Source organism: Vombatus ursinus, unplaced genomic scaffold (genome assembly GCF_900497805.2).
Source record: "Vombatus ursinus unplaced genomic scaffold, bare-nosed wombat genome assembly UNPS02014832.1, whole genome shotgun sequence".
Lineage (NCBI taxonomy): Eukaryota > Metazoa > Chordata > Mammalia > Diprotodontia > Vombatidae > Vombatus > Vombatus ursinus.
The window spans coordinates 16,255,730-16,280,270 of NW_020954610.1; the positions used below are offsets into that span (position 1 = coordinate 16,255,730).

General features: G+C 35.2%; 1 protein-coding gene across 3 annotated transcripts in view; it reads right to left on the reverse strand.

Moving 5' to 3' along the window:
• ECPAS (Ecm29 proteasome adaptor and scaffold) overlaps positions 1 to 24,541 on the reverse strand; it is a 158,156-nt gene that overhangs the window by 29,130 nt on the left and 104,485 nt on the right. For all 3 annotated transcript variants that reach the window (XM_027839069.1, XM_027839068.1, XM_027839066.1), the window contains 11 exons: positions 19,028 to 19,162; positions 14,915 to 15,071; positions 14,258 to 14,430; positions 10,947 to 11,048; positions 9,680 to 9,803; positions 6,688 to 6,833; positions 6,086 to 6,140; positions 5,108 to 5,222; positions 4,089 to 4,157; positions 2,990 to 3,107; positions 2,524 to 2,691 (listed from right to left, as the gene is read on the reverse strand). In XM_027839069.1, the coding sequence (XP_027694870.1) occupies positions 2,524 to 2,691; positions 2,990 to 3,107; positions 4,089 to 4,157; positions 5,108 to 5,222; positions 6,086 to 6,140; positions 6,688 to 6,833; positions 9,680 to 9,803; positions 10,947 to 11,048; positions 14,258 to 14,430; positions 14,915 to 15,071; positions 19,028 to 19,162 (1,362 nt within the window). The remainder of the gene's footprint in view (positions 1 to 2,523; positions 2,692 to 2,989; positions 3,108 to 4,088; positions 4,158 to 5,107; positions 5,223 to 6,085; positions 6,141 to 6,687; positions 6,834 to 9,679; positions 9,804 to 10,946; positions 11,049 to 14,257; positions 14,431 to 14,914; positions 15,072 to 19,027; positions 19,163 to 24,541) is intronic.

The window sequence follows — 24,541 nt, forward strand, 5'->3', positions numbered from 1 at the left end:
ATGTGTGTGTGTGTGTTTTTAATATTACTGCCTTTTGCTTTTCTTTTGCCAGAATTTTTTCCACTCAAGTATTTTGTACTGCAAATTTGTTAAATTCTTTCTTGCTTCTTTGCAGAAACTCTCTACTTTAGATTCTTTTTTTTCTAATCTCCTGAGTATTTTAAAAACTACATTAAGAGCTTTAACTTCTGACACATATTCATTTCAAATATCTCTTCTTATGGATTTAATTTCTCTTTTGGACTATTTAGGAATTTCTTGTTCTCTCGGGATTCCACAGTATTCTTTGTTTCATTAGGTATTAGTTCCCTTGGTTTTATAATGCCTGTTGAGGGTTTAGTGAACTAATCCTTCTAGTTTCAGTATCCTCTCTATTGATTTATTTTTACTGCATTTTCTTCCTCTTGAACTATTTGCTGTTTTTACCTTTTTTCTTATACTCCCTTGCCACTCACTTTCTGATTACTCTCTCTCATTTAAAGACTGGTAACATCAAAGACTAGAATGCAAAGCTGCCTCAGCCTTCTCCTACACTGTGGTAGATTTATGGTTCATCAGTTTTGGTGTCTGCCCCAAATTGTTTCTAGGGGAATAAGACTAACCTCAGCTATGTTTCACATCACTTTTCCTTTAAGTCTGGTGTCTGCCATGTATACATACACAGAAAGTTAACTTTTAAAAACAATTCACTGAGTACTGCCACTAAATGAGATGTAAAACAGGGAGGGAAATGATCACAGGAAGTTTTTATTAACATCAAGGAAATATTAAAGGTGAAAAGAAAAATGATTACTGAATGATGGTAAAGTTCTCCAAATATCCTTTTTATGTACATATCATAATAATTTCAATGAATCTAGAGTACTACCATTAAATTCAACAAGTATTTATAAATGTTTACCCTGTGCCAGGCATAAATTTGTGACAAATATTTCTTATAAGTCTGCCACCTGTAATTCATAAGGAACTGATGCAAACATAAAAGGGTAACATCTAATAAATAATTACTTAAAAGACAGGAACAGGAAGTTCCCAGTAGAAAAATGAATGATTATTAAATATACTAAATGATATAGAATGAAGAACAGAATTGAAATATACGTACTGAAGATAACAATGTATAAAAGAATTTTAACAGTCTCAAAATTCACAAAAATAATTAACAGAGAAAGAGTTCAAGATAGGTCACAGAAGCCAAAAGAATATTTTTGTTACTATAGTATAAATAGTAATATAATAGAAGAAAGTGTAAAGTTTCAATTATGAACTTTTTTATTCTCCCATCTATATTTGTTTTTTGCTGTTATATATGAAATAAGAAAAAAAGATATTTTAAAATTCAAAAGAATCATATGGGATCTGGTGGGTCCTACTTTCCCCATGTGCAGGGAATACCCCATACCTATGTAGTTAGAGATCCAAAGTGTCAAAATAGTATTTTTAACTTAAAAATATCTTTAATTATACCTGAAACGATTGTTTCCCCCTGTGACCCTCAATAAAAGTGTCCACACCTCTACTACACAGCATTTATTGTCCATAATCCACCCGAATTAAACACTATCCCATGAACAAAAAGTCATAGCACTGTAACGACCTAACTTATAAAAAAATAGGAATGTGCTATTGTCGTAGGGAAGATTTTTCATTTAGTGCTATTCTAAATTAGTAAAGAAAAGGAAGGTCAGAAATCACTTAAAATTGAGCAACATACCTGCTATCATTTACTTTTCTTTAGGTTTGCCACAGAAAGTTGGCATTCAGTATCCTAAGCTTCAAATTTAAAACTGTGCATCTTTAGTGTAAAGGCCCTAAACATCTAATAAAATTTTTAACTAGCTGGATAGTCAATTAATCTAACACAGGATGCAATCTCTGATCTGTTTTATGTAAAAAGACTTTTGGGTTTTTCGAGGTTTTTTTTTTAGTGCTTTTGAGCAGCATGATAGCTATATTAGTTAAACAGGAAATTTCTTTTTTGTATTTTTGTACAGTTATGTTTCTTTAATACATAAGGACAAGGACTGCAAGAAGTCTTTCAATGATAATTTAAAATTATAAATCTTAAAGGAATTATAATAGGTAAGTGCCTATCAAGTGATTTTCAATACTGGAACAGTATTGCCAGCTCTCAAGAGTCAAAAAGAGTTAAGACAAGGAATGAGGAAAGTAGTACACATAATATGGAGTACTTTAGGGCTTACAATTCACTTTCCTCAAAGTAATCCTGTGAAATGGAGACAAGTACTATTAACCTCATTTTACAAATAGGGAAACTGAGGCTTAGGGAGAGAATGGCCAGTGGTAACAGAGATAGAATTCCAATCCAGGTGCCCTGAATTCAACTCTAGAGTCTCTTTTCATTAAACCAGGCTGCTTCTCACATGGCATACTCCTTGTCTTTATTATCCCTTAACTATTCTCCTACCTCTTTTAACGAATGTCTGTTGGGTCAATGAATTAATCTAATATATTACACTAGGGAAATAAGGGACCTAAAACATCTGACTAGTATATACTTGCCATAGATTTGTCAATGACCAGTGCATTCCAAATACTTGTCATAGCTTGACGTATTCCAAGATTTGGATCAAACTGATAGCGATAAAGACGAGGGACCAGTTGAGGCAGGAAAGGAGCCAGCTGTTCACCTGCTTTAGTGGCAATCACATTAAAACCAAAAGCAGCTCCCTAAAAAGGACACACAAAAAAGAAAAAATATATGCTAAAGTGAATCACAACATTTTTTATCAGAAGAGACAGGCCACTGTAAATACTCCCCAAGATCTTATATCCACCAACTTTCAAATAAGAGTAGTCTGGAATTAGTATCTTTTCCTGAACAGGTTTTCCTAAACTGAACAGTATCTGACAAATAGCATTCTAGTCAAATATTTCTTTGGAAATTAACAGCACCTTAACTGTCAATGTAGCAGATTTATCTTAGAAGAAAATAAAAACTGCTTTATTATAAAGAGCAGCAGCTTACCTTTCTAGAGTTCCACATGGCATGATGGTTGGCTAAATTCATGAATTTATAAACAAGATCTGGTTGACTAAGATCACTTGCCAGAGAACAAAGCTCTTTATAGGTAGAGAGTCCCTGGCTTGGGGGAAAAAAAGAAAAAAGCAATAATCTATTTCTCCTAATTTATTATTTTTTAAAAATCTACTTATGTCACTGATATTGCAAATACTATACATACAGTTCATTGAAAGTGTATTTCCTTAAATTTGCAAAAATGGAGAGTTTGGGTTAAAAAAAAGAGACTCATACTCATTGAGATTTTTATCTATTATCCCAAATTCATTACAGTTCAATAAAATTTAATAATTCAATTAAAGAAAAGAACATTTATTAGGAAAATATAGCCAATTCAATTTACTGAGTGACAAAGCAATCATTTTTCATATTACTTTCAGATACAGTATATATTATAAATTCAATTATAAAAGCAACTCAAGAGAGAATTAGTAGAGTGGAGAGTTGGGGAAAAGAAGAAACAAGGCAGAGAGGAAGCCCTACTGAGAAGACAGCAATTAGACTAAACAATCAGGCACAGGAGGAAAGGCTGCCTTGAGGTAAGCTATGAGAACAGCTGGGCTGTGGGAGAATTTCAAGAGTAGGAAAACAATGGAGAATGAGTTTCTGCAAACTTTGACCAGGTTTTTCTTGATGTTGCAACACAAACTGAGGCAAGGCTCTAAGCAAAGCAGATTACTACCAGTAGGAAAGTAGGAAGGAAGAAACTGGTGAATGATGAAAGAGACATGGGCAGGGCTGCAGTTTCACCTAAGCAGGTCTCTAAGAAGAGAAACAGCAGCACAAACACAACAAATTGTTTATAAACTAAAAGAGGACTGAGGTTGAAGGGGAGACGACTATACAATTTTAAATGCAGAATTGGTGAAATCCCAAATAATGAGGTTTAACTGTATCATAAAAGAGCATATATAGAACAATTTTAGGAGTATCCTATTCTGCTAATGTTTGTGGAATTTTGAAGAAACATCAGATACAAACCTATTTACAATGAAAAGTGGTAATATTTAGTTAAAAAGACTGAATTCTATGCTACTAGACTTACCCATCTGGTGTTTTGCCAAGGGATACCCCCTGGAATACCACAGTCTCGCCAGAAACCTCATGCTTAGTTCTAGAATGAAAACAGAACTGGCCTTAGATTTTTTTCCCCCCATACTGGTTAATCTATTAATTAACATGGGAGTTTTTTTCAAACCAATGTTTATTGATTGTACTGCAGCAAATACTTTTGACTGCTTACTATGTACCAGATCTACAAATGTTAATTTATCATTTTTCATTTGACTAATCAGCTCTAAAAAAAATACAGAACGTTTAAGTTGCCTCATTAAAAACAGATTCTATTAAAACTACACTGAACTGTGGACTACTGAGAATAAATATTTTATTCCTAAAAAAGACAGAATACAGCAGATACCAATAGTCAAAATCACTGTCCTTTCTTACACTCTCTGACACAAACTGTAGGAGCACAACTGTTCTAACACAGATGGCAAGATACCATCTTCTGGAGTCATTTTTTGTTTACTTGCTCTCTCCCATCCTACTAACCGAGCTTAATTACTGCTTTTTTCAAATCCAATTCCCAGTAGCTACTGAATCCTTTTACTGTTGCCTTTTTCTCTAGCAATCAATATTAACTGAACATTTCTACTTGGTAATAATTAACGTGTTCTAGATAGCATAATAAAAGTAATTTAGAAATTATGTAATATACACTGAAAAGAAAGTTCAATTTCCCCACTTTCAGAGAACATTGTTTTTTGCATTTTTTCATCCCAGACCTGGAATTTTATTAGTGCGATAACTCCCCAGACCTTCCTCCAGAAATGCAGATAGAGTACCTTCTCTCTAACTTACATTCTTAAAGATCTGCCTGCTTAGGGACGGACTAGTACAAGGCCATCCAGTCAGTAGGTGTCAAAAGCAGATCTTGAATCCTAGGTCTTTCCAATGCGAGCTTATTTCATTACAACAGATTTCCCTTCTAAGTATCTGCATATATACATGCTAACATTTCCCCTCTTTGTACTCAGTCTGAAACACTCAAATTTACCTCACCTTTTCCCAGTCATCAATGTTTCTACAAGTGTGGACACCAGTTCCTGTTGATCTTGTTCACTGCCCAGTTCATAAACCAGACCAAGGCCTTTTGAAGCAACATCTTGGCTGAGTTCTACCAAAAATGTGGACAAAGTAATGTTATTTTACAGACATTCAAAGCATATTAAATGCATGTTAAAAAGTTAAAATTTTATTTAAATAAGCTGACAACCAGTCATAATATATATGAATACACAGTATTACAACATAATTGAGTTTATTATCATTAAAAAAATTTGTTTGCCTGATGAGTGTATGTGATTTTACTGGATACTTTAAATGAGTACTACATATATACAGTCTCTGGAAGCTCTGAATTAAAGATAACATTGACATGGACATATGTACACTACATACAAACCCAAATCATTACACCCAGAAACAAATTTCTATAACCTAAGGAAATCTAATTCAGATTTTCACCTAGTTTAACTAAATCTGAACATTTCCATATAAAAATTATTTTAAGGAAAATCAATGAAAAAGTATATGTAAAAGGAAATATTCATAAAGGTCAAGAGAAACATCATGCACTCCTTTCCTCTCTCTTTTTTGTAAAAACACATTTGCAGAATAAAAGACAATGGCCATTAGAATTATAAAGCAAATAATAAAAACAAGAACCAAAGTTTAAATTTCCATTTTAAGTGCAAGGGTGATGGCTGAATTTTTAATTTAAAAACGAATTATTTTGAAACAACTTCTCTAACCCTTCTAAAAAGAGCAAGTTTTATAGAAAAAGTTTTTTTTTCCTATAACATTTAGTTTTCTTTGGTATCGGTACATTAGATTTTTTATTTTATTTGTTTTTTAAAAATACAGATAAGATTATTTTCTTTTCCTCTTCAAATTCTATCTTGAATTTGGGGAAAATGTGAATTACAAAATAATTCTCTAATAAGAATGAATTAAAGCCTATATTTACCAACTACTTACCATCATTATCTGACAGAATTGAAACAAATGCACTTTGAATCTCCTTGAGATGAGACTGGAAGAAAAAAGTGGACTTTACTTGCTGGTACATAAAACTTCATTCAAATATTATTCCTAGCTCTCAGGATTGGGGATTTAGGACAATGCCAAATATCTTAGTACTGTCCAATCTAGACTTATATCCTTGAAGCAACCTCTAATTAAATTGATGTGCAAGATTGTAAGAGCAAAACACTACTCAGATAAGTCTTCATCTTGTCATTGTACTATCCTGCATTTCTTTCTCTCTCTTTCTTTAAAATAACTTACCCCTAACTCTGCCTAATCCTTCTTCCTCATGATCTTCTTCTAATGTAACTATACCTTCAACATTTCACGAAGTCTATCAAAATACCAGGACCATTCCCTTCCCTACTTCAAGTCCATCTTCTGACACAGTCTACTGTGACTGATTAATGGCCTCTATATCTCATTGTCCTTTTTTATTTTAAAAATAAAACATTGTGACCCATCTATAATACCTCTAAATCAGAAATATCACACTTGGGTTTCAATAAATTGGCTCATATTTCTAGCTCACAATTATGGATAATGCTGCTTACCTTGATTTCTTTATGAGTACTCAGCTTCTTCACTAGGGAAAGGAGCCAGATGCAGGCAGCCTGCCTCACATGGGGGACAGGGCTGATAATGTGCTTATTTAAAATTATGTCCAACACCCATGGAACCACATCATTCACTTTGGCCTCTATTGAATGTGAACATTGTAGAGATGAGGTAAAAAAGAAAAAAAAAATAGAAAAAGCATTTTAACTGTTTTAGTTATTCTCTATTACCCCTGAAAAAAAAAAATGAAGTTGAAGGTACCATTCCCTGTAAACTCTGATCCTTAGAATGATCGGTGACTTCACTGGAGTAGGTACATACTCTATTGCATCAAGGCAATTCATAGCACGTCTTAATCTCTTAAGTATAGCAATGACTAAAAATAATTCACCACACAGTTGCCAGCCTTATGGTGCTGGGCTTTCCCACACTTTGTTAGACTGATGCTCAAATGAGAGACACACAATCTGTCACTGGGTTCTTCCTGAGTGAGTTCCATACCACCACTTTGGTCAGTTAGCGAACTGTCACATCCTCATCCATTCCTAATCCCTGTGAAATGAAATCCAAACTAGTAAAGAGCAAACCCTCTTCTCTAACCCATGCTGCCTTCTCTCCCATCCCTGTCCAACCCAATCCAACTCCCCTCCCCAAGTCCCATTTCATATCTGAATGCACCTTGGTCTACTTGATCCTCTGAAATTCCAGCTCTATAACTAAAAACTTCCCTTCATTTTAGACCTCTTCTGGCTCTTACTCAGTCCTAGCTCTGCCAATGATAATGTACCCCTGGCTTTGCTTTTTTTCCTATTTGTACATTCGCTCATACCTATCAACTCAAAGGTCCCAGAGGTAGAATCTGAATATTCCTTGCTGATTTATTATTCCTTGTTGATTAAATGATTAAGATTACTTATTGCCTTCCAAAACAATAGCTCATCAATTCCTGAAACAATTATGAGAAACTCTTTTAAAGTACAGAAATATCTTTGGTTCACAAAGAGAAAGAATTTACTCCATTTTTCCACGTAGGATGGAAGAGGAAACCATATTACTTCCAGGGGAAATTTAGTTATGTGCCAAGAGTGTTCTATGTAGAAGGTACTTTGAAACAGATACTCTGGTTAAAACAAAATATCTGATTCCTCCCCTCTCCTAAGTGGCATATATGAAATGGATATTTGTATGTAAATCAATTTTTTAAAGAGTGTGAAGAAGAAACATCACTACTCTCACAGCATTGACCATTTTTCTCTTTCCACCTTGGTACTCTAATTTTGGCTTCTAGGACACCTTTGCTCTCTCTACATCTGAAAGAACTTGTCCAACTCATACATTCTTGTGGTTTCAAATGCCTCAAGTATATCTATCACTGTAGAATCTATAGAAGAAGTTAAGAATATAAGGTACAGACCTGAAAAAGAATCATAGAGACCATCTAGTCCAAACTCCTCATTTTATACATGAGAAAATTGAGGGCCAGAAAAGTTAAATGATGCCCAGGTCACACAGGTGACCCACCTTCACTCTATAATTGTTATTATTCTGTTTATAATACTTCCACATCTGTGTACCGATGATACTTGAAATTGAAATGGGGGATTTGGGGAAGAGACATTTTCTCCATTGTAATTAAGAATATTCCAAATCCACCAGATTCAAAAATCCGATTAGAATCATCTTCAATTTCCTTCTTTCACTTGTTTCCACAAACTCTAATAAATCCTACTAATTCTTCTTCTAAAAGACTTCTCCAAACTATGCCTTTTCTTTTTTTATCTTTTTCCCCAGCTTTTAAAACTTCAATAATTTTTAAAAGTTGTATTCTTATAATAAAAAGCATCTGAACAAAAAAACATGCTTATCTGCCCTTTACAGTTTGCCAGGACCTCAGTTTAAATCTGTATTTTATTTACTCTTTGTTAACTAGATTTATTGTCATCTTCCCCAGGTTCTTCTTTTATCACTATGCAAGGATTTTTCATGCAATTAAAATCTAAACTAACCGGAAAAGCAAAAGAGTAGCTTCATTTTTGTGACACTGGGACAGCAGCATAGTCACTAAACTTCATCCAGCCTCTTCGAATTTTACACAGACTAATGGCAAGGTACACAACATAGTATATAGTAAATGCTGGAAAGCATTACTTCATTATAATTCACCTGCTTGCTTTTCTTTTCCAATGGTTTCTTTTGCAGGCAGTGAGTTTTTCTACTGTGTTCCCTTTCTTCAGTTTAGACTTACAGAATTTCTGAATCTTCACCACATCTGTTTTCTTAGATTAAGAAATCTTCAGATTAAGTCTGCAGATGAAGCAGTGACAGGCAGGCCTCTGGCACTGCGGCTGCAACTCTTGACTTCTGTCTCTTCCTTTTTTTTTTTGCACAGCTATACATTGTTAGTCCAGGTCCCATCCCCAATGGACAAGCAACTTGCTAACTAGCCTTACAGCCTGTGTCCTTCCTTTAGCTCTACATACTTAATAGATTAGCAACACAAAGGAGCATGGAAACCCCCAAGCTGCCAGTCAAACTTCCCAGAGATTTCCCATAGTGATCAATTCTAGGATTTTCCACTGGTTGCTTATATGATTTTCTCCTTTAGAAACAGACACACAAAATGAGTGAAGACTAAAGCTGGGAGTTATTTTAAACACAGGCCTTTGAAAACTTTCTGGATTGGTGATAAAGCCCCAAACACACACAGAAGATGTTTGAAAATCTAAAGGAAAAGCTGGTGAGATTTGAATGATACTCAGTTCAAACGTTAGTTAATTCTGTTATTTCAACTAGAAACTGACAAAATTTGTCTTCACATTAAAATCAAATTTTTCAGTATGCCTACCTCAGTGGTTTTATATGTACCCCCAGGCCCTTACAATTCTCTCTTACATGGAAACCTCACATACATATGCCAGCTGGGCTAAGTGAACAGAGAAGGAAAATCCTCTGCCATAGAATCAGAAGCAGCTTTCGAGAAAGGCTCACCAGCAAGTGGTGCATACTCTTCTTCGGTGACCAGCCAGGCATCACGGGCAGCCACTGAACTCGTGCCAATTGCAGCACTAGTAATGGCTTCACCAACAGTAAACTGAAGTTCTATTTGCTTTGCCTAAAGAAGGAAGAAATAAAATATAACCATAATAGCTCTCAGGGTAAAGAGAGTGCTTCCCCCATTGTAGAAGTTGCTAAACCAACAATCCTACAAGGATATAAATATGCTGAAATCTTGTTTTCTCAATGTGTTTGCCTTTCACCCCATTCCCTAAGTCAGCTCCTTCTGTCTTTATGAACAAATAATATCACTCTTCCCCTGACTGTGGCCTAAGTCCTACTTAACATACATTCATTTTTAAACTCAGAAGAGAATCAGAGTAAAAATTTCTTCTCAGAACCTGAGATATTGTACAGGGTCATAAGTCAGACTTCTGAATCTAATCATATCAACAATTACACCAATTTCTGCTTCCTTTACCACTCTTTTTCTCATGTTGATTAGAGTAAAGGGGGAAAATCAGTGGAGGCAGAGAGATACCAGAGACTAATTTTAATACTTTCTGGAAAAATATTAACACAATTGCCATCCAAGAGCTAAACACATAAAATAACTTATAAAGATTATCTCTTGCCATACTGGCTACATTTGATTGTCAAAATAATTACTTCAATTATGTGAAGCAAAAGCTGACAATACAACTGAGTAAGTTCTTAAGTTATTTTACCAAAAACCATTTAGTAAACACAAATTACATTCAATCTCCACAAAAATTCAAAAGATTAATCAGTATTTTTTTTAATATACTGTGTATAAAGCCAATGAGAGGGGAAAAACATGTAAGGAAAAAATAAGTCATTTTAGACTCCAGCTGATGGCACTTAGTAACTTGAGAATTCAATGAAATTGCTTTAAGGGGAAAAAGTCACATGAGTTTAGGTATTAATTTTTTTTATATAAAAGTAAAGTGAACTAGATTATCCAGACAATAATAGAGATTTAATCAAATTCTCTTATGGACAAAATTACCAAGATAAAAATCAAGTGATAAATAAAATAGTAAGTTCAGGGGAGTATTAACCCTTTTTTTGTCACTGACCACTCAGACAGTCTGGTGAAGCCTATGGGCCCTTCTCAAAAGAATGTTTTTAAAAGCACAGAGGATTACAAATTAAATCAGTAATATTAAAATCTATAATCAATAACTGACCCCAGGTTAAGAATTTCTTTAGATGATTCAAGGTAGTAGTTGAAATTTACCTCAACAGAATCCATGAGGCCTTGCAAAATTAGCTTCTGGTGAGGAAAATTTCCATCCCCAACTGGAAAATAGCCCAGTGTTTGGATTGCTCGTTCCTTCATCTAAAAGGAGAAAATTTCTTCTTTTAAAAACACATACAAGTTTTATTTTTAAATAGTAGATTCAAAAGGGTAGTTTCCATAACTCTTATAAAAACACCTCAGTTTATCCCTAAGTACCCAATTTCACTAAGCTTGAGTTACTAGCTTTGGAATACAAAGGAAAATAACTCCTAAAACTTAATATATAAAATTAGTTACATATTAAAGAAAAAAGAGAAAAATGTGAGACCTTTATTCTAGCTTTGCTGAACTAAAAATTTTGATTTCAATCTTGCAATTTAATGTTTAGAGTACACATGGTGTAGTGGACTATGAGTTAGCCTCAGTACCAGGAAGAACTGGTTTCAAAGACCCGCCTCTGACACAGATTAGCTCTGTGACCCTGAGATAATCATTCAGAGTTTCATCAACTCTCTAAAACTAAAGCTGGATAGACAGTGGAGTGGAAGACCACTACAAAGTGGGTGGAGGTCTGCATTGGTAAGAGTTCCTTATTCTACTAAAATCATAAATTAAGTTAAAAAAAAAACCAATTAGGTATATGACACTGTTATGTAATTGTTCTTCTAATAGTGAATTATAATATGGTACTATCCATTATGTTTAATGGTCAGAACTACAGAAAGGTTTATCCTCTTTTTATTATCATTATATTGAATCCTACAGTTCACAATTTTTAATACTTTTTTCTTTAGGTGTTTTTATTCTTATGAATACAGGTTTAAAATCAAATAGTTCTTTAAAACTTTTTTTAAAATGCCAATTACTACTTCTTTGAACAAGTGCTCTAACAGTTAACTGAGACACAGACCTCTTAAAATAACCAATGTGTCTCTAGAAGTTAATTGGCCTAATCTAACAACATGAAGAAACAAAATTTTAGGCTGGTTTTTACATCTCTGTATAAATCTCAAGTTTGAAGTCCTTCCTTACGAATCAACAAGCATGTTATCTACACTTGGTTTGCCAAAATTGATAACAGGAATCAGTTTTGTAAAACTAGTTGTACATAGAAAATATCAGTTACTAACATCACAAATGCGTAAGATTCATCTAGTTCATTTCTCACTTACTCCTTTTCAAATAATTCGTATCAATAGGATGTCAAAGCTACAGGGGGACTTAAAGATTATGTTATACAAATTGCTTACTTTAAAGAAGAAAAGAGGGAAAATGACTTGTCTAAAGGTCTACTACTCAGTAAGAAGCCTAAATTCAAACCCAGGCCTTCTGACTACACATCCAGTGCTTTTTTGTTTTTATCTTTAACTACAGAATAATTTTTTTTCCTTTGTCTTTTTTTTCTCCTGCTAGGCAATGGGATTAAGTGACTTGCCCAGGGTCACACAGCAAGTAAGTGTCAAGTGTCTGAGGCCAGATTTGCACTTGGGTCCTCCTGACTTCAGGGCCGGTGTTCTATCCACTGCTCCGCTTACCTGCCCCCAGAAAGATTATTTAGCTTATTTATACACTATTGATATACCTGTCAATTTGATTCTTTAACTTTCCCCCCTCCCCCAATCCCCACCAGTTTATTGCTAAATCCTGCTGACTTCGCCACTGCAATGTCTACTTCTTTTGTGTTCTCTTTTACTTTTACTGCAATCCTCCCATATTTTGGCCATCATTCACTCTCACCTAGATTACTGAAAAATCTCTTTCTAACTGAGCTTGCTACTTCTAAGTCCATTAAGGATCCAATATGAGTCCTTCCAGTGTGGATGGAGTCATCTTACTCATTCACCATTATGATTATGTCAGCCCTTTACACCACTCTGCCTACCAAATAAAGTAAAATCTCCTTTCCTTTCTTTCACAATCTGGGTCTGACCTAAATCCAACCTAATTTCTTACCATTCCTCTTTTCAGAATGGCTTGACCATAGATTATGTGAACTATTCACAAGTTGTGAATAGGTGTTCACAAATATATACTAGGCAGCGAAGGGGTTCACTACCCCCAAGCCTTTGTCATCCTGCCTCCTCCCAACTCTGTCTTTGTTTATGTCATCCCCATAACTAGAATGGACTCATATGGCTTTGGGCATTTTCTCTGGTTGTCCAACAAGCCTGGAATGCTCTCCCTCCTCTGCTTCACCTACTGACTTCCTTGGCTTCCTTAACGTCCCAGCTAAAACCACACCACCTACAGGAAACCTTTCCCAATTCCTCTTAATTCTAGTGCCTTATCTCTCTCAATTATTTCCTATTTACCCTACATATAATTTATTTGTACTTATTTGTTTGCTTGTTGTCTCCCCCATTAAACTGTGAGTTCTTTGAGAACAGGGACTGTCCTTAGTCTCTTTTTGTATCCCTAGCATTCAGCACAGTGCCTGACACATAGCAGGCATTTAATAAATGTTTATTGACTAATTCTATTCCCCAAAACCAGACACCATCTCTGATTGCTGAAATTCCATTCTTTACGGCTCAACTCCTCTATGAAGCTTTCCCTGACACCTCTAAAACTAATCTTTCCCTCTTCAAATTTCTTTCTGTTCTGTATTGATGAACTTGTTCTATACTATCAAATACTGAAATTACATCATGGAACTCCTTGATGTAAACATTCCCTCAAATGATATAAATCACAAACCACCCATGACTGTACCAATCTTGTCTATGTTCACCGATGAATTCACTTTAGAGGGCTGGGATGAGTAGGGACAATTTCTACCTAATAAACCACAGACTTCCCTTGCCTTTTCCTAACATCATGAAGAAACAAATGCAGCATGTGAGCCTCCCATCTGTTATCACTTGTTCACACCATATGAATAGGCCACCTTCTTTTTCAGTCAGATACCTATGACAACATCCTGTATACCACTTCTACTTTGTAATTTCTTATTGGTGACACACTGCAGCCTAAGTAAGCTTACCACATGCCTCTCCATTGACCTTTGGGTGCCAATTTCATTTCTTCAGAAACTGTATACTGTTTTATGACTTATAACCATACAGCAACACTAGAAAAATACTGGTATTATTGCTAGCACCTTTGTTTCATGGAGAATCATGGGATCATGAAAAGAAATTTGCAATTTCCCAAAAGGAATTCAGCCTAAACTTCTCCTGTTATTTAACTCCAGGTCCAAGTTATTATTATTTTTTTTTGCAGTGCCTTTCCAACATTTACAAGTACATACAGTAGGTGACTAATAAAAATCATAGAACTGAACTGGAAATTTTTAAAAATGCACTTGCCTTGTTTGTTTCTTTGCTAGAAGGTATTCTGTTGAGTAAACTTTCTACAAGATGAAGTTTGGTAAAGCCAGATCCCTCATTGGGAATGGGGAGAGGGCCATTTCTACCAATTTCACCCAGGGCTGTACAAGCAGCAATTGCCAGGAGAGGAGAAGTGCTGTCCAAAAATGAACCTGTAAGAACACATAAAAGAACATAAAGAGAATATTCTATATTGTCTTCTTTGTGATCAGAATGAAATTGAGGTATATTTGAAAGCTGACTTTAATTTTGCATCTTTTAAAAATGTACCAAATGTCTGATAAAATTGCATGTGTATGTTTTCATATTTTTAAAAAGTGTCTATCTATTAAGAGGGAATGGAGTACAGTGATTTTTTAAAAGTTGCAATGTTCCAAACAACAACATCTTCCAAGTGGATATCTCAGTGTGAAAAAATTATATAAAGTAGCCACGTATGCTAAAGGTAGAGTACTATCATAGTTACTAAAAAACAGAATAACCTTTGGATACAAAGACATTTCAATTTAAATAAAAATTTTGTTCCTTCAAGGCAGTTTTCTAGGAAAACAATGTACTTAAAAAAAGTATCACACCACAAAAGAAAAGGAAAATACCATTTAATGTAATTGAATCAGCATAAAAAGTATCAATTACCTATTGTTTCAGTTGTACTCTGAATGAGCTGTTCTTGTTCTGGCAAAAATGCAGTCTCTGTGTCTTGCAGCTCTGCCACTTTGGTTTTCTTTTTAGCCAAATAACGTCCCACTGTGAATCCCAAAGCAAGCAAGGATCCATGCTGTATTTCTGGGCTCTAAAGTTGACAATAGGTCAGCATGTCATTGTCATACTTTCTTATAATTTCATTTTAATTCTACAAGTACACATTGTGGCAACTCTTCAGACTAAGTATCAATGGACTAAGGAAAGAAAGTTCTCCATAGTCATTTTAACTTTACTGGCTTTTAATTAGACAGGCCTAAAGTACAAGTGTGATTAAAAAAATAATTGATAATTATAAAATAAATTCTTCCAGCATGATGAACTCCAAAATAGCTTGATTAACTATTGGATCATTTCAATAAGAGGTTTCTTTATGTTACAGAATTAGACTTTCTAACATCTGATGGTGATGCTCTGACAACATTCCACATGCAACTACATCAGCAGGAACAGCACTGTCACAATTAAAATTAAGGTAAAATGAAGCACAAAATTCCAAGCATGATCAATTTATTAGCAAAGTTTGACTTTACCAAGAAAGAGGGTCTCAGACTCCTCATCAACAGCTAAGACTCTAAGGTGAGGTTTACAGATCTTTTTTACAGACAAAAGGAGGATCTATGGGAAAAACAATATAACTGTCTGGAGATCGGATATGTAGGGCTAGCAACCATCCCTCCTTCCATCTTGTTGCTGACTGCTATGTCTGCCTGCAAGGTTAATTACTGGTACATGGATAATAATTCAGACTTCCTTGAAGAACAGAGATAATAGACCAGACTTCCTTAAAGGACAACAAGTGGGACAGAGATAACAGATTTCCATGTTGACATAAAGACTGTTGATTTCACAGAAAAACTGAATTTTTAAACAACTCAGAGACAATAAAACATGATTTAGGCAGTTACAAAAATGTCTGTAGTAATACAGAATTAAATCAATTATGAAGTAGAAACAATTTTTTTTTTCTCAGTGTCAAACTGTCAGGTACCTAACAGGTCCCTTCAGAGAGCTGAAGTCAGGTCAAACTTATCAGTGCCTCAAATAAAAATTCAAGGCAAAATAGGGAGAGCTATATAAAGGGTAGATGTGGAGATCACAGATACATGGAAAAAAGCATGAAATGTTCATTGATCCGTCTATTTGATCAGCTACCCAAGGATGCCTAATTTAATATGTTAAGACATCTTGTGTGGTCAACAGAAATGATTTTATTTTGGAAGATTAGCATGATATTGTATTCTATTCTAATTCCTCTATTGTCAACAGTCCATTCTGTATGTGTGGCCCCTGTACAAAAACAATAAAAAGACAATCTAATAAAAAAAAGGATAAGGTAAATAAAAAATATCAAATTTTCAATTGTTTTAGGAAAAAATGCACAAGAATTTTTGTAAAGCAACAGTTACATCTAGCTATTAGGATCAATTCTTAACAATTCTAATAGGATTACACTGGACTACACAAAACAGGAGGAAGAGTCAAGATGGTGGAGTAGCAAGAAACACATCAAGCTCCCCACCAACCTAAAAAATCACACAGATCGAATCATGACAGGGAAATCCAAGAAAAAGTCACGGTGAGTCATTTTTCCAGCCTAGGTTGGCACAAGGAGAAAGACAGAGGTCTGCAGACCCTGGGAAAAAGGTCTGGCCAGAAGCATTCCTGTGCATGGGAAAAGGCTGTGCACCAGAGGAGGTCCTAGAGCCATATCAGGCCACCCCCAGAGACATTCTAGGAAATCATGACAGCTTTGTCACCCACTACCCAATTCTGGGTCACAGATATAAAGAAGAGTGAGGAAGGGTCCTGTATATAGGGGTAGCATTGTCAGTAGGAAGTCATGGAAGGCCCTGGGAAATGTATTGAGAAAGAGCAAAGTCCCAAAGCAAGCAGCAGCTATGTGGCTCAGACCACCAAGGAGCACAGCAGAGTTTCACTTCTAGCTTCCATCCCAGTCTGAAGCCAACAGAAGAATATCAAGGGCAGAAATAGCAGACCAAAGGAAGAATACAGTTCTGTGACTGAACTAGCAGAGGATCCCAGCTGCTTGAAAACAGCTGAGTCCAGTAGCAGTTTACAACTGCTCACATCCAACAACAGTTCACACCCAAACTCAAGACAGGAATTTGCAGGGATCAGACCAGGGAAGGTAGTTATCAGACACTGCCCCGAACCAGATCACTTTGGGAATACTGAAAGCTTGCAGGTGCCCATCCTGAGCTGTCCTTAAGAGCCTAGAATAAACACAACATCCACAATCTTAAGAAAACAGCAAGAAGTCAGCCCAGGGAAGGTCTGGTCCTTCCCTCAGAAATATGTAGAGACTGGACCAAATATAAAATTCAAAAGCAGAAAATAGGATGGAAAATGGAAAAAAATTGGAAAAAAAAAAAAGAATCCCAACATAAAAATCTCTAACAGTTGCAATGATGCAAAAGCCACAAACCCAGAAGAAGAGAATACCTTGAAAACATTTACAAGCAAAGGTCCCAAGGAAAACATAATATGGGCAAAAATTCAACTAGAATTCCTGGAAGAGAGGATGCAAAAATTAAAAAAAAAAAGAGAGACATTAAAAATGTTTTTTATAAATGAAATAAGAGTGTTAGAAGAAAAAAAAACTAGTAAAGAAATGAAAATTATGGAAGAATTGTAAAGAGAATTAATAGTTTGGCACAAAAGGTTTGTCAAAGCAACAAACTCCCAGAATATTAGGATAGATTAAATAAAAGCCAACAGACAATAAGAAAAATTAAAACAAACTCAAAAGATTTTTAAAAATGTAAGAAAACATTAAGCTATCTCATAGCAAAAACAACTGACCAAGAAAACAGAAAAAGAGAAAAATTTGTAAGCATCACTGCACTAACTGAAGGCTACAACCAAAAAAAAAATCTGGATACAATATTTCAAGAAATCTTTAAAAAAATCTCTTAGAACAAGAGAGCAAAGCAGAAACAAAAAGACTCAACTAATCACCTCCCAAAAAGACTCCAAAGTGAAAACTCTAAGAAACATTATATTGTAGTCAATATCCAGAGCTTCCAGGTCAAATAAAAAATACTGTAAGTAATCAGAAAGAAAAAATTCAAATGGCAAGGAACTACAGTCAGGATCACATAGGATTTAGCAGCGACCCCTAAAAAAAGGTAGAGATCTCAGATGAAGGCAAAGAATATCCAAAAATAATTTGCCCAGCAAAACTGCATAATTTTACAGAAGAAAAAAATGGACCTCTAACAAACTAGAGGATTTTCAAGCATTCCTGATAAAAAAGACCAGAGCTGTGTAGAAACTCTGAAGTTCAAAAACAGGAGTTAAGAGAAATACAGCAAAGGTAAAAGGAACGAATAATGAAATGGAGTATGATAGAAGATGAACAGCAAGTGCGCCAGCATGTATGGAAGGCATTAAATTGTAAGAAGACTGAAAAGATAAGATGGGGCCAGATTATTAAAAGCTCTGAATTCCAACAAAGGATTTTATAGTTGATGCTGGGGGTAAAAAGGAATGATTGAAGTTTATTGACTAGGACAATGCCATGTTAAGGCTTGTGCTTCAGGAAAATCATTTTGGCAGTCATGAAAACCTTCAGCGATATCATCAAAATGGCCACACAGATTATCTGAAGACTTCTTCAGTTCAATTTGAGAATATCTTTTGGTACATTTTATAGAGGGATGATACAGAGGAGAGTACAGAATCTGGAGTCATACCACCTGAATTCAAAATCCTGGTTATCTCAGTTCTGACTTTGGGAAAGTTAAGGAAGCAGAACTATATGACTTCTAATGTACATTAGAACTCTATGAATTCTATGAATGTGTATTTTATATAAATGCACATACATACATACATAATTACATGTATTTGTGTGTGCGCGCGCACACACACCCCAATTGTTTTTTAAAACCCTTAAAATATGAGACAGGTGAAATACATTAAGTACATATATGGATTTCTCAAAGTTTACTTAGTAAGTGATATGATTAGAATATACAATGTTACATATTAAAAAGAGAGTGAAAAAAGTTGATTACTTACATGATTGTCCTTTGTCGTCTTTATAAGGTGCTGTATAGTTGACTTCAACTCATTTCCTGACATTGTAGACACCACCACTGAATAAAATAATGCCACCAATTCTCGCATCTCTTCCTTATTAGTATTCATAAGACTCTGAAAATGTATAGAGAAAGGGAATAAGAGATAAGACAGGTAAGAATTATTCATTAACTAAGGTTTAAATATATATATTTTATGAAATACAAGTACAAATTATTTGATACAGTAATATGGGTAAATTGAACTTGAAATATGAAAATAAAAAGATCCAAAAACAGTAAGATAAATGATACTTGATACTAGTGTTCTGATCTGTTTGGTGCCTATGGGAAAAATAATCATTCAACAATTTCTTCTAAGTGAAAGAGCTACGAATGACATACCACCAAATAATAGATTGCAGTACAATCTGATGATTGCTAAACCATTTTTACTCCATCAATTACCAAGGAATAAGAATTAATTTATTTTTATATCACCAATAAAGTCAAGTTACACAACAGGTAATCTACAAAGCAAAAATTAAAGAAAATATTGAAAAACTAGAAATGTAATTAAAAAGAAAAGAACAAAATAAATTTGAAAGCATTTTTCTATTTTAATTTCAAATTACTTCCTGGCCACAAATATCTTCCATTAAATACGGATACTATCTGGGTAATAGGTTAGTAGGGTGTTTTAGGAAGAGTGAAATAGTCCAGGAGGGAGATGGCAGGTCAAAGCTCCCATGTTATTTATCAGTAGTCAGATTGGACTTATGCGTAGCCAGCACACTTCCAATCTGTTTGACTCAGGGAGATTCAGCCTTAAAATATATAAATTAATATATTTTTGAAAAAATAAAGGGTAGGGAGTTGGCAGATAGTGAAACAAGAAAAAAGTATCAATGAAAAATTTTTAAAACAGATGAGAACTTAAGGAAATTCAGGAGGATAGACTGATTATCAGGTAAATTATATTCCTATTGTGAAAAATATATTCTTTAAAAAATATATATTAAAAGAAGTTCAGTTACATATACAATCTTTTTCTGATCTCTGTATACTGAAATGTTTGCATTTGTTGTTTTAAGTTTATAATAAAGAAAACAAATTTAAAATAGAAACAAATCTTTTTTAACGTTCAACACGTTTTTTAGAGATTTACAATACATATCCTTATAAAAGCTTCATTATAAGTTATCTATTTCACTCTGACTCATTTTATTCCCCATAGTTACCATGGCTAATATTTTCTTATCACCTCAAACTCTCAACTAGATTCCTCCCCTGCTACCGCAGGGCAGCTACATGGTAGAGTGGTTAGAGAGGTGGGCCCAAATCTCACCTCAGATACCTACAAACTTTTTTATCCTGGGCAAGTCTCTTAACCTGTCTGGCTCAGTTTCTTTAACTATAAAATGGGGATCCACATATTAGTACCACATATCAGGTACCTGTTCCTTTCCCCCCTTCCCTACCACTTAAAAACAAATGACTTTCCTAAGAAGACTGAAGTCATCCAATGTAAGCTACTTCAATTTCCTTCTTATAATCCTCAAAATTTCAGTATTATTACTCATTCTCTTTTTCTTTCATCCTGTGAGAGGAGAAAATGTATTCTGTCATTCATTACGTATCACTATGGTATATCCCTCTCCAATGCCCCCTTCAGTAAGTTCCACTTAGAGCTTCTATTTTATGGAGGCGCCTAGGCCCAACAACTTTCATTGGTCTTCTGCCTCTGTTCTTGACTTCCACTGGACTTCACAAACATGACCCTGTGCCATGTACCTTCATATCCCATATCCCAACCCCTTGCTTTTCAACTCCCTTTGTGTGCTGTCTTTCTTCATTAAATTATAAGCTCTTTTAAGAGAGCAGGGATTATGCATACCCTTTGATCCAGCAATACCACTGCTAAGTCTATATCCCAAAGACATCCAAAAAAAGGGAAAAGGACCTATTTGTCTTCTTGTGGTGCGTAAGAACTGGAAATCAAAGGGATATCCATCAAATGACGAATGGCTAAAAAAGCTGTGGTATATGATTGTAATGGAATATTACTGTGCTGTAAGAAATGACGAGCTGGATGATTTCAAAAAAATCTGGAAAGACTTAAATGAACTGATGCATAGTGAAGTGAACAGAACCAGAAGAACAGTGTACAGTTACAGCAATACTGTTTAATGAAGAACTGTGAATAACTTAGCTATTCTCAGCAATATAATGATCTAAGACAATCCCAAAGGACTAATGATGAAGCACACTATCCACCTCCAGAGAAAGAATTGATATTGACTGAATACAGATTGAAGTATGCTATTTTTCACTTTCTTTCATTTTTTTCTTTTCTTCAAGTCTTCTTGTACAAACTAGTATGAAAATATATTTCATATGTATAACCTATATCTGATTGCTTACCATCTCAAGGAAGAGGGAGGGAAGGGACGGATAGAATTTGGAACTCAAAACTTTAAATAAAATGTAAAAAAGAAAACAAAAACAGAAAGGTAAAAAGAGAGAGAGAGAGAGCAGAGACTGTCTTTCTTTTTGTGGAGCACAGGGCCTGGCACATTGTAATTAATAAATTCTCCCTTCATCTCTTTTTTCCTTTCCTTCCTTTTGTTAATTTAGAGAATCAGAGGATTCTAAATAGGAAGGAATTTTAGAGGCCATCTAGATTAGTTCCTTAATTTGAAATGGAGGCTCAGAAACTAAATGATTTGCCCAAAGTCACACAGGTACCAAAGTCAGGATTCCAACCCAAGAACTATGACTCCAAATTCAATGCCCTTTCTAATACAACATGCCTGGTTTTTTTCCCCAACGCTGTTTTTTTCCAGTACCTTGTTCCAACAATTGTTCCTTCTCTCTCAAAATCTTCTCCCATTGATTCCTTCCCCTTCCTCTATAAACATACACAGAACTAACCAACTCTAAAAAGGCTTTCCTGTAACCATTCTACAATCAAGCAACCTTCCCAAACTGCCCAGCACTTCAACATCAAACTTCGTGTAAAAATATTGATGTGGTTGCTTCCAATTACAATGGTAGCACAAAAAAAGCAGCTCTCCCACATAAATCTCACCAAATATCTGAAAAGGGCTCTATAGAAGGACCATCAATAAAGAAAAATGAACAAAAAACCCAAAGAACTCTCGCATTTTCGTTGCTGTGGAGTATCCTCCCATGATTTCCTTTACAAATGGGCTCTGTGGCCTAGCGCCCCCTTCCCCCAAGCCAGGTCACCCATGATCATGACTGCCTGACAGGGGGCTGCTCAGGAGCCGCCACTAAGGTTTACATCATCACAACAAGAACAAGTAATATGGCAGCAATCCCGTCCAGCGGTTCACTCGTAGCAATCCATGACTACTAGCAAAGGTGTTTGGGTTCCACTTCCAGCAACAGCTCCTGTGGAAGTGCTACAACACTGTAAAGAAAATAAACTAAAAGATTTAAGAATCATGATTAATGCAATCACCAATCACGACTCCAGAAGATTGATGATTAATACACTTTCCACCTCTTTGCAGAGAGGTGATGAACAAGAGGAACAAAATGACATACCCATTTTTAGACACAGCCAGTATGACAATTTGTTTTTAGTGACTACACTTATTTGTTATAGGAAAAAGCATTTTTGAAAGGAAGAAGCTAAAGGGAGAATTAAGTGAGATGTAACATTTTTTTTTAAAAAAGGGAAAAAATGAAAAGATGATCAATTAATCATTTTTTAAAACAGGCACAAAGAATTCAGAAAGGACATAAACAAGCAGGATGGTACTGCAATTACTGTGTTAAACTTGAAATTTACAGGAAAACCCAAAATGTACATAGTGTTTTTCCTATTCTCATACAGGGAAATTTTCATATCTGTATGTTAATATGTTAATTTGTCATGTTTGTCAAGTTAATAAAAGGAAAAGGGTATTTTTTTAACTTAAAAAAAATTTTAAAATAGATGCAAGAAAGTATTTATATTTAATACCTCTCCTTATTCAGGCAGTCACTCCCTAGTCAACTTCTTTCAATTTGACTTTCATATTTACTATTGTACTAAAACTGCTTCCTTAAGAGCCAAATTCTCCGTGCTAATCCTTCTAGAATGCTCTGTGGCACTTAACACTATTAATCACCGCCCTACTTCTGTGTACTTTTGCCCTGCATAAAGCTTCAAATATAACAATTTCTCTTAGTTAACCAATCAGCCAATTAAAAAGACCATATTGGGATGCCAGGGATATAAAGACAAAAATGAGTCCTTGCTCTCAAGGAACTTATTAACTACTTGAGCAAATAACACGCATCTAGATAAGTATGTATGCAATAAATATGAGGTAATTTATTAAGAGGAAGGTACTGAGAAGTTTCATTTAGAAGGTGGCATAGAGGCTGGATTTTGAAGGAAACAGAGATTCTGAGAGGCAAAGAGAAAGTAAGGACTATACTCTGGGCATGAGGGGACATGGCAAGAAAGTCAGTCTGGCTAGACCAAACATGCAGCAACAGGAACATAAAACAAGCTTAGAAAGGTAGGCTGAGGCCAGGCTGAGAAAAGGGTTAGAGGTCAAATGGACAAGTTTATATCCTAAAGGCAACAGAAGCTCGTAGAATTTTGGTTTTGATTTTGTTTTTTTAAAGCAATTGTGTGGAGGATGGTCTAGAGTGGGGAGAGATTTGAGGCAGGAAGATTAATTACGAGATATTCAATCAAGTAAGTATTCATTAAGCTAAGCTGGTTACCTAAGTGTTAGGAATTGGGCATGCAAAGACAAAAGCAGGCCCTGTCCTTAAGGAGCTTATATTCTAATGGAGACAATGTGTACATGCAGACATATACAAAACACACAAAAAGCAGGTACAAGTTAACTTGGGAGGAGAAAGCATTCATTAGCAGTTGGGGAAACTAGCAGAGGCCTCCTACAGAAAGATGCCTTTGAAGAGAGTCCAGAAGGAAACCAGGGGTGCTAGGAGACAGAAGTGAGGAAGGAGAGCATTCCACACAGAAGTAGAAAACAGAGTGTCATCTACGACGAACAACAAGTAGGGTGATATGGCTAGACTATAGAATGCATGAGGGGTAATGTGTTAAAAGGTTAGAAAAGTAGGACAAAGCCAGGCTATAGTGGAAATTTAAATAACTGAGGAGTTTATAGTTGATTTAGATAATAAGAAACCATTGGATTGGAGTCTACAGAGTAGTTTTGGTAGATGTATTGAAGTTGGCTTGGAGCAGGAGAGAATTGAGGCAGGAAGGCCTAATAGGAAGCTCTCCCAACTGTCTGAGAAGGGACAAGGGCTTGAACTAGGGCACTAGCCACATAAGGGAAGAGAAGCCAATGCATGCATGTCAGAGATGCTGTGAAGATAGAAGGAACTAACTCTGGCAAATGAGGTTTACCTCCTGAATCAACTCTTCTTTCTCTGTGTTCTTCATTGGCTCCTTGTCTCACTGACCATTTGATCTTTTAATGTCAATATTTCTCAAGATATTTTTCTTTTCCTTCTC